The sequence below is a fragment of the Meriones unguiculatus genome, chromosome 6 (assembly GCF_030254825.1).
Source record: "Meriones unguiculatus strain TT.TT164.6M chromosome 6, Bangor_MerUng_6.1, whole genome shotgun sequence".
Taxonomy (NCBI): Eukaryota; Metazoa; Chordata; class Mammalia; order Rodentia; family Muridae; genus Meriones; species Meriones unguiculatus.
In genome coordinates this window covers 71,484,798-71,495,930 of record NC_083354.1, presented here as the reverse complement: position 1 = coordinate 71,495,930, position 11,133 = coordinate 71,484,798, and the positions used below count along the sequence as shown (strand labels likewise).

The 11,133-nt window shown below is 47.8% G+C and overlaps 1 protein-coding gene across 1 annotated transcript; it reads left to right on the top strand.

Annotated features, from left to right (window-relative positions):
* The first annotated feature begins 1,125 nt into the window (after positions 1 to 1,125).
* Positions 1,126 to 5,267, top strand: Tmem174 (transmembrane protein 174). Its single transcript, XM_021647527.2, has 2 exons — positions 1,126 to 1,822; positions 1,976 to 5,267. Exons 1-2 carry the CDS (start codon positions 1,197 to 1,199, stop codon positions 2,079 to 2,081), a joined length of 732 nt encoding a protein of 243 aa, XP_021503202.1. The 5' UTR covers positions 1,126 to 1,196; the 3' UTR covers positions 2,082 to 5,267.
* The last annotated feature ends 5,866 nt before the right edge of the window (positions 5,268 to 11,133 follow it).

Here is an 11,133-nt window from a genome sequence, read left to right as displayed (position 1 = left end):
CATAAAGAAACAGCTCCTGGCGTGTCTTTTCTTCCCCACAACCAGAGCATTCCCCAGATGCAGAGAGCTAGAAAAACATGGGCCTTAACCAGAGCCTCATTGGGAGCTGATGTTAAGTAGTAAGTATTGCTGTGGCTTGATGTGATTCCAAGGCTTGCATGTTGCTCGTCTCTTGAATTGATGCATTAATGGCATTTGGAGGTCAGGCCTAACCAGGGATCGATGAGGTAGTCAGGGTGAAGGCCATGATGGTATTAGTGGTTTTCTGAGAGAGAGACGTGGGCTGATGTAGTGTTTTCATCAGGTGTGTGTGGGGGGAGTGGGCAGAAAGATCCATGCTAGATGTTAGCATATTGATATTGGCCTGAGAAACTTTGGGAACTGTGAACAATAACTCTTTTCTGTATGAAGGACTCAGCCTGTGGTTTCCTGTCGGGAAATGGCCTAAGAGAATCATCATTCAGAGTGGTTAAGACTAGAAATACTATGTATGGAGCTGTCTCTGCTGAGCTGCCCCAGCCCAAGGTTCAGCTGGGCTTCAAGCAGTTCGTAGATACAGCAAGGACTCCCTCCACCTTGGCAGCAGCACTGCCATTTACACAAACCTTGCTTTGGTAGGACAGAAACAGGGTTACAACACTGTAATCCCAGCACTCAGGAAGCAGAGGCATGGATCTTTGTGAGTTGGAGGCCAGCCTGTTCTACGAAGTAAATCCAGGACAGCCAAGGCTACACAGAGAAATGCTGTCTCGAAAAAAAAACAAACAAAAAACAAACAAACAAACAAAAACAAAAAAATGAAAAGAAAAGCACCTTTCTGCAATAACAATAGTTTGAGAAGTATTGTCCCTGTTGCCTTCCTTCCTTCCTTCCTTCCTTCCTTCTCTCTTTCTCTCTCTTTCTATTATTATTATTATTATTATTATTTTATATGAGAAGATGTCTGGATGAATGAATGTGAAGTAGAAAGATAGTTTGCTATTGTTTTGTAAAACAGACCTCCAGTTTCTGGAAACCTATAACAAAACTTGAGGCTTCATCTCTCGGACCTTTATTCTGCTAAACAAAGTTCAGCCTGCGTATGATATACTCTGTTAACCACGGAAGCCCAAAGGTCTTTCTCTAACTAACCGGAGCCTGTGCTCCCCCCTCTCAGTCTCCGTTTCCTTCCATGTTGGACAGTGGTGTGAGGAGCCATGGAGCACGGCAGCAATCACCCAGAGGATTTCCCGCTTAACGTGTTCTCTGTCACTCCGTACACTCCCAGCACCGCCGACATCCAGGTGTCCGATGACGACAAGGCAGGGGCGACTTTGCTCTTCTCAGGCATCTTTCTAGGACTGGTGGGGATCACGTTCACTGTCATGGGCTGGATCAAGTACCAGGGAGTCTCCCACTTTGAATGGACCCAGCTCCTCGGGCCCATCCTCCTGTCAGTCGGAGTGACGTTCATCCTGATCGCTGTGTGCAAATTCAAAATGCTATCCTGCCAGTGGTGCACAGAAAACGAGGAAAGGGTTCTGGACGCGGACCAGACTTCGGGAGGACAGTCGTTCGTTTTCACCGGCATCAACCAGCCCATCACCTTCCATGGGGCTACCGTGGTCCAGTACATTCCTCCTCCTTACGGCTCCCAGGAGCCCCTGGGGATGAACGCTGCCTACCTGCAGCCCATGATGGGCCCTTGCGGTCTTGCGCCCTCTGGCGGAGCAGTGGCTGCCACCCCAAGTCCCCCTCAGTACTACACCATCTACCCTCAAGACAATGCTGCGTTTGTGGAGAGTGAGGGCTTCCCTCCTTTCGTGGGTGTTGGAAACGACAGGTACGCTGGGTCCTGGGATTGCTCCTCTCCCATTCAGCACCACAATTCTGCCTAGGGCCGGTGACGGGGGCTGTAAATCTCTGTGCGTCTGCCGCCCAGGGTGGTGGCAATGCATTTCTGCAGGTGCGCCCGTGTTTTGTGCTCATGTTTCAGGCCCAGCTCTGCTGCTGACCAGCTAGAAGAAACGCAGATGGAAGACGAGGACTGTGTGCGCTTCTCTCCTCCCCCTTACGAGGAGATTTACTCCCTCCCTCGCTAGGGACTGCAGTGCTAGGGGAAAGGACATTTAAGTCATCATGACGTGATTCGTGGAGCGGTTTTATGTTGTGGTCTTCAGAAGTTAGATGCCAGAGCAGCTCAGGCAACCTTACAGATGTCATTCAAGGTGGGGGAAAAAAGTGTCCCAAGATTGCTAAATTAAGCTGCCCCCAGGCGATCCCTGTGCTACAGGTTTGAATTTCAGCTAAGAAATCCTGCGCAGGTGGAGAGCTACTCAGTGGTAGGGTGATTGTGGAACATTCTCAGTGCCATGGATTTGATCTCTAGTGCCAGAAACCAAAACCAAAACCCTAAACAAGACCTCTTTACATAAAGTCCAGAAGGAAAATGTCACCCTTTCCCTCACTCGGACCCTGTCTCCATTTGAAGGCATTAGCGTCTTAGGAGTTTCAACTCCAGCAGCCATGGCAGCATTCAGACTGGGGAAAGCGGGGCTGGCAAGGAGGGGGTGGGGAAGGGAGCTCACACAGAGATTTCCCTGCACATGCTGGACCTCCCACTGCAGAGCTACTTATCCCCAGCAACTTGGTTGCTATCTGGTCTCCCTTGAAGCCCTTGATCTTGAAAAGTCTGTAAAAGAAATAAAGGGGAAAAGCGCTAAAAAAAAAAAAAAAAAAAAAAAATTGAATAGATAGAGAGTGGAGTAAAATAATGCCTCATGTTAGAACAGTATTAGATAGCTGATGAGACAGTGTGGGAGGACTAATGATAGGTAATGAATAAATTCATATGCTGTCACCAAGTTACAGTGACTCCTGTTGCTGTTGTTTTCTTCTGCAAGGTTGAAGTTCAAGGAACTGGGGCAGGCTGCTGGTCCCCCAGGCCGTGCTCTGCAGCATGAACTAGCTCAGCCCAGTGGCTCAGGAGACCCAGGTACTTGTCTGTTAGGTCCACAGAGTCAAGCTGCCATGTCACGGCGCCGTGTGAATCACAGAGGTGGTCCCCACAGTGAGAAGAGCTCACCTTTGTCAGAGCACAGGAAGCTGACAGCCTTTGTCTGAACCGCGCCACCAACAACCAGAACGCAGTTGGAGACTTAGGGAGATGTCTAAAAGTTTTAAAGGAAAAAAATTAGTTTTACAAAGATAAAGGGCCATTCAAGGTAAAGGCGGTGTCCCTAAGGAAGACATGGGAATCAGCAGGTCTTTAAGGCTTTGGTACTGTAGAATTACTTTTATTTTTCTATCAGAAGTGTCTAGTTTTTCAAGGATATCAGTAAAATAATCTTGGTTTGTTATTGTGATTCATATTATGCCTTAGGGACAAAAGCCTTTATAATCATTGTTCACACTGATAAGAAGTAACAGAAAACCAGAGGTTTCTGTACTTGGCATATTGACTTTCTATACAACATGCTCCTGAAATCCTGGACACTCGCTGTGTAGGCTGTCCTTGAATTCCCCACATGCTTATGTAGACCCGATTGGGCTGAAACACGCAGAGATCTGCCTGCCTTTGCTTCCATGTAAGCTGAGATTAAAGCGTGTACCACCACAACCAGCAAATCCCCAATTCTTAGTTAAGGGTTTTGCAGTGAAGGGCCACTGCCTTTAGGGAGGAGTTGGGAGACAGGATGTGATAGAGCATCATTAATGGTATGCTGCTGACAAACATCCTGCCTCCCTTACCCCATCTCTTCCCATCCTTACCTGTCCTTTCATAGTTATGATTTGAGTCTAATGAGCTGCAAAAGGAAAGTGTCAGAAAAAGGCCTTTGTGCAGAGCTGGGTTGGACAAGGTAGACAGTTGTCTTGATCTTGCTGGGAGAGGCATAGGTTCAGGAACATGGACCTCTGGGGGTTCAGCTCCAGGCGTCATAGTCATTTAACACCACTGTTCCAGTCCCTAGGCCAACATAAATGTTGTCTGTGCCTGCTGCTTCAGGACTAACGCTGAACTAATGCTTATGTAGCATGCACAGAGCCCTGAGTTTGACCCCCACCACTATGTACACTGGTCACAGTGGTCCATGTCTGCCATCCGAGCACTCTGGAGCAGAAGGATCAGAAGTTCAAAGTTATTCTCTGAGGCCAGCCTGGTACACATGAGTGTCTATTGCAAAAGAAAGACAAGGCTGGGAATGGTTTTTCAAGCTGCATATGCTTGTTGGGCATCTGCTTTGTTCTGGCATGGCAGCCAAGACACCAGAAGATATTTGTGAAAAACCAAACCAAGGAGAGAGCAGAGGGAGCTCTGCTCTCAGAGCGCTCCAGGCCTGTGGAGAAGCAGGCCTGTGGGGAAGCAGACACTGGTTCCTTTTCTCCATTATGTTTTGATTATTTTTGGATTTTTATGAGAGATACTGGAGAAGTAGAGTCAGGACCGTTTCCTTGTGTGACCCCAGGAAGCGCTGTGCAAATGACCAGTCAGGCTCCTGGTGTTGGTCAGGGAATGAGGACTATGCAGGGACCTAAAGGAAGGTTCATATTTACTAGAAAAGGAAGAGAGGACAGCACACACAGAGAGAGGATCTTGGCAAAGCAGCGTGGGAAGTGACAGAAAAGGCACTGTGTAGACTGGGGAAACTGACCTGCTCACCTGCTACTCTAGCCCTTATTACGCAAGAGAGTAACCTCCCTAATTTTCTTGCTGTAAGACAATCCCCGTGCACTCTATTTTTGTATTTGGGAGTGGCTGAAGCTGAAAGATGGGAAACACACTTAGGGACACTTGGCTTGTGACTTGGTCCTTGCTTGGACTCCTGGTCAGCCAGGGTATGTTCCCAACAGTTTCTGGTTGCTGTCTAGATGGCTGCCTTTGATCTTTCTCTAATCTTATCATGGTGAACGTGAGCCTGATCTAGGGACAGGGGCTGGAGCCAGTCTCCTCCTTTGCTGTCTCCTCCTTAGATGATTTGTCAGGGAGGCAGCCTGGCTTTGGGCACACACTGAAGGAGTTCAGTGTCCAGCTTGCCAAGTGTTTAGACTTTGTGTCAAAACATTTGGGAAGACAGAGAAATATTTTGTTTTTATCTTTTTGGAATAAAACCACTCTATCCTAAGTAACCAACAAAGAGTAACTTTCTATGGTTTAAGGGAGCACACAATTGTTTGCCCAGCTCCCTAATTCTACACCATCTCAGGGAACTTCTATACAGTTAGAATAGTCTTTTTTGGCCATCTTGAGGCAGTGACACTGTTGCTAATAAAGAGACATTTAACTTATAGCTTTGTACCCTATACTTTCATCATTGACTACATTTTTTTGAGGTGAAATAACTTGATTAAGGCCAATTTTCCATTTCTTCAATTTGAGCTTAAAAAAATATTTCTTTTATCACCTTCTTTCTGTCCCACTGAAACTGTCCTTCCTGCCAAGTACCTCTCCTACTGTGTATGTGTATGCTATGTTTGACTCATTGAGTCAATGGGTCATTTGCATGGTCATGGGGGCGAACTTGCTTAAACTAAGCCATCTGCAATCTGACGTGGATTCGGCACCTCACTGGAAACTGGCACTGAACATCACTCAAAAACTGTCTTAGCTCATAAAAGCAAGGACTGCCATGACACTGCTTCCTGAAGCTCCTGAGAAGGGACATCAGCTTTGGATGCCAGCATCCCTCCCTCCAGGTCAGGGATTGCCCTAACCAGTGGGTGGCCTCTAGCTGTAATGGCTCTGATACAGGATATGAGACCTGGCTGCGGGTTGTAGCATCAGTGAGCCAAGTGAGATGGGGGCTGCTGGTGGTGGCAGAGCAGCAGGGTCTGGCCTGCGGACAGCTCTCACCTGAGGTACTCTGATGGCGTAAGGAGCCATGTGGGAAGTGCATCTTTGGCTCCCATGGGCATCGTAAGGGTGTGGTGACTCAGCAATTAGAAATGCAGGATTCGGTGGGAGTGTTTAAAGAAGAGGGAACCGTGACCTGTTAAGCCAAGACCCAGAGGCTCAGTGGAGTGGAGTGACCTTGCTGGTACATTTTGAAGTCAAGTGAGCCAGCCTTCCTTCCTCCACCCACCCTGAGCCCCCTGTGGGGTCATATGGGTGGGCCACCAACAGAGAATTCAAAATATTACTGAAAAGGCTTTTAAATGATAGGAAACAAGTGGGGTTTGTTTTTCTTTTTTTTAAAGAATACTTTATTAGTTTTTGTAATCAAACCCACACAGAAGAGACTTTGCAATTTAATACTGTGTTTTAGCTCTGTACAAACAGAAAAAAAAAGTATGTCAACATTTTAAATAAAACTGTTAATTCCTACATAATGCTAACCCAACATGGTAAACTTTTTCCCTCCATAGCTGACAACACAGCTAGTTTCACAAAAAATATATGCATATATCTAAATTGATGTTTGTATTAAACGACCAATAACAGCAGTAATAAAACATCCAGAACACTTGATTGGAAAATAGAAAATAGGCTCTACCTTGAGGTGCAGACAGGTGGAGGACACCCAGAGGTCAGCCAGCCACATGGCATGCCCACAGTAGGAGCCATTACAGTGTGCTAGTGTGTGGTAGATGGGTGGGGAGAAAGAGAAGAAGAGCAGTTTGGGCATTGTGAAGGGACAGCATTGGAGACTTGATGGTGGAGAGGAGTAGCCAGCCCTGCCACCCAAGGCCATGGTGAGGTCCCAACAAGAGCTGCTGCTGAGGGCCACACCTGGGACCATGGCCCGTGTCACCACTAAAGACCATGCAGACGATGCTGCCTGGGACCAAATACATGTCTAAGTGCTGTGAAGAGCTGGCCCATCCCTCACCGGCTGAGGCACTCTGGAGAGCTGTCCCCACCTCTCACTGGCAACAGCGTGTGGGAGAGGGACTTGCACCTCACCAGAGCGCCACAGTAGAGCTGGCCCTGGGGGATGGGCACTGGTGAGCAGGCCCAGAGGGCAAGAGCAGAAGAGCTGACCCTGCCCTTTGCTGGCATTGTGCGAGCTAGCTGGGGCAGTGCTGAAGAGTTTGCCCTGGTGGTGTGTATATGGGAGAGATGACTGGCTGGTCAACTCACCTATCACTCAGGCCCAGATTCAGGGCTTTGAGTTGGCCAATCCCAAATCTACCTCATCTGTGAACTGCTGGGGTGCCTGAAAGGGCCAGCCCTGCAGATCCAGAGCTTCAGGATCTCCACGACACAGGGCAACAACAGGATAGCTGAGAGGAGTCTGGGTAAGGACCCAGTAGTGATGGTGTAGCAGAACGGGAGGCCCCGAACCAGACCATTGACTCTTTGAAATGAACATTGGCAAATGAAGATGTGTGGGGAAAAGGATGTACTGTGTGACACACTACAGCTTTCATGATGAGGTGTTTTCTATGCTTTGTTTATTTTTTATTTTCTTTTGCGGGGGAGGTTGCAAGGGCAGAGGGCGGATATGACGGACAGGGAGATGACTGAGATTGGGGTATGTGGTGTGAAACTCCCAATGAATCAATAAAAAGTTTTTTATAAAAGTAAAAAATAAAACAAAACAAAACAAAACCAAAATACTAGAAAAAAAACATAACTATAAGGGAATGATATCAGCTCAAGATCCCCCAAGACCACATTCTCAGCACGAAGGTGATTTATTTGCTCCAGAGGGATGGAGAACAAGGAATAAGAGACAAAGACAGGAGCTAGAGGCCAAGGGAGAGTGGGAAGGGGTACTTGTTCCACGGGACAAAGGACTGTCTCTGGATAGAGAGAGACAGACGGAGCCCACAGGCAAGATGTGGTTTAGAAAGGTGAAGTGGTAAACCCCATGTTTGGATAAGATGTTTAATTTTAATTGGGCATGTTCACTGGGTGAGCCAAAGGGGGCTTTTGGTTGCTGGACTTCAACACTTGATAGCTGGACCTTGGCAGTCAGCCTCAGGGGGAAGAAGTGGCCAAATAAGAGATTAGAGCTTGGTGGCTAGCTTTAGGAATGTAATCTGATAGTTTTCAGCAAGGCAGCGGGGATGGGGGAGAAGGGCGAGGCTGCCAGGGCCGTGCTGGCCGTGTTTGGGCTGGCCAGAGCCCCTTCAACAGTTCTGTTAATGCCGTGGGATCGGCACTGTTTCTTTTTGTATTGCTTCTAGTCACCATCTGTACAGAGAACACCCTGGTAATGCCACCGAGTACAGCTCTGAGAAGGCACCGCCACTACTGTGCGGGGCAGGTTCAAGGTGTTCTGTGGCCGCAGAGGTAAGGCGCTGGCCTTTCTCTAGTAGTAGGAGACACAGCTGAATGGGGACTGTTTAAGACTTGAGCCTCCTTTCCCAGCAGAGGGCCCCAAGAATGGCATGGAGAAAAGGCTCGTGAATGAAGGAAACAAGTTTCTTAAGAACTTCCCGGATGGGCAAGGTGGTTCTCTCCTGTATCCTCAGCACTTGGGGAGGAGAGTGGGCAGGTTGAGGTAGGAGATTACCCGTAAGTTCAAAGCTAACCTGGGCTGCATAGGGAGTTTTAAGCCAGCCTAGGCATGGTCTCAAAACAATGGCAACAGAAGAACAACAAAAAAGAAGTTAACATTACACGGGAGCATCTTGGAGCAGATGTGGGCTGGGTCTTCTGGTTGGCGAAGCTGCTATCTGCTGATGCCTTTGGTGGGGCCGGCAAGAGCTTATGCAGGCTTGAGAAACAAGTCTGGAATCTCTGGGGAGATGCCTCTACAGAGCCCGCAGGACAGGACACGAGGCCCTTTCTGGGTGGAGTCTGGCGGGCAGAGCTCTCCTGCAAGGTGGAATAGTGCTTCTGCTGTAGCTTCCCAGGGGTCCCCGCCACTTCCCCTTTGCTGACTCAGCCAGGTATGCAGCAAACTTCCACATTTACCCCGTGGCTTTTTGCCACAAAACAGCCCTTTCAGTCCTCCCCTGGCTTTTCTTCTTCTTGATACCTTAGAAAAAGAAAGCCTCTTGTTTGTGGAGTGCTGACCGTGAGTGTCTGCTTTCAGCTTTTAGTCCTGTGGGACTCCCTTTGTCCTTGTTTCCTGTTCCATCAATGGAGTAAGGTTTCACTGCACATCAGCACTGTGGGGTGGCTGTCTCCCAGACAGATGCCTCTCTCCAAAGCCATGGCATGGAACCTTCTCTCAACTGTGAGCCCAGTGGTTCCAGCAAACATCAGATGTGATGTGGTCTAGATCCTAGCATTGTCCACCCCCATCACAAGCAACCTATATGCTATCTTAATGACTATGGCACCATCAGTAGCCACAAGGGCCTCACCAGCCTTGCACATAGCCGATGCTGTCCCTGTTAAGTGGCAAATGTGAGGAGAATGTGTGAGAGAACTTTCCAAAAGATGACTTGTCTGTTCATTTTTGTTTTGAAATGGAGGGTTGCCCCAACCAGTCTTGAATCTGTGGATGCAAGTAACCCACTCCCTTCACTGAGTGCTGCAGTAGCTGTGACTAGGTTTACATCCTCATGTCTGGCTTCTGTCTTGTGTGCACACACATGTGTGTATACATATGGAGCTCAGAGGTCAGTCTGTTGTGCCCTATTTGAGAGACCCCCAAAAGACCACTAGGAGTCGAGTCCGTTGCAAATCACATGAGAGTCTTTATTCAAGCTTAAGCTTGGGCCACCAATCTTCCCTGACGCAGCAGGTTAGAAAGTGAGGCCCCCTAGGAAGTGAGCAGGTTAGGAAGTGAGGCCCCGAGTCTCTGGGAGACTGAGTTTTTAAAGGGAAAAATGGCAAGCGGGGAATTCCAAGCCTTGGCATTACAGGGAAGGGTAAGTTTTGGGTGGGGGGATTCAGAAATTGAGATGACCTTTAGGCTAACTGTTCCAAGCCACCTGGCCAAACCGACATATGTCTAAGATGTCTGTAGGATAGCCTGCTGGGTGGAGTGGAGGACCCACTAACACATTCTGGAGTGGAGGCTGATTATAGTTATCTACATATTATGTGGTATCCAAGACGACCTGCAGGATGGAGGGTCATGTGGCCCTTCTCGGAACTGAAAAGTGGGGGTCAAGTCACACCAAGGACAGTCAACTTAAGACAGAGTATGAGAAACAAAATGGAGCCACCCCTGCCACACTCAGTTCCTTCAGATCTCTGATACTGTTGCGCAGTTGGCATCCACCATATTTTTTAAAGCAGGATCTCTCACCGGCCTGGCACTCACTAAGTAGGGGAGGCTGGCTGGCCAGCGAACCCCGGGTGTGCACCTGTCCTTCCTCCTCTGGGATTACAAACATGCACACAGCTAAGCGTGCCTTTAAAAGATTGGTTCTGGGGCTTAGGGCACAAACTGGTCTTCTTCATGCTTGTGTGGCTGGCATTTTCTCAACTGAGCTATCCCCCCAGACCTTCCCTTCTTTGTTTTTCTTCTTCCTTCCTTCCTTCCTTCCTTCCTTCCTTCCTTCCTTCCTTCCTTCCTTCCTTCTTCTTTTTTTAAAACAGGTTTTCATTATGTAGCCCCGCTGGCCTCAAATTCAAGATCCTTCTGCCTCAATCTCCAGAGTGCTGGGATTATGTTATGCACTGTTATGTGTAGTCTATTTCAAGCAAATAGAAGAGTGGTGATAAGTCCATGTAGCCATCTCCTCGCCTCAGTGGTCATCAACCCACAGAGTCATGCATAGTCATCTGGACACTTAAAAAAAAAACTGTCAAGTTGTTTAATCTAAAATATGTTATTCAGCTGGTAGGTCGTAGTGGCACATGCCTTTGATTTCAGCATTCGAGAGGCAGAGACAGGTGGATCTCTGAGTTCGAGGCCAGCCTGATCTACAGAGCTAAACAGAGAAGCCCTGACTTGAAAAACCACAGAATAACCTTTCTATTGTGTATCTTTAAAAACCAAAGACTCATTAACAACTGTAACAACCATCATCACACTTTCCTCGATTTGCATCAAGATCCCAATAAAATGAGACGCTTTTACTCAATACCTAAACACCTAGCTCTCCAGATGTTTTATACTCCTTCTCGGGTGGCAATGTGGTGAATACATTTTACTTTCCAAACAAAAATGTTTCTCGAAGTTTTTCCACGAAGTTTTTCCACTTCACATCTGTTTGGCGGCAGCTCAGAACTGCAGGACTCCTGTGGAATTTGTAGATTTGACCCCCACTTTAATTATATTATTGGATTCCTCCACCAAACAGAGA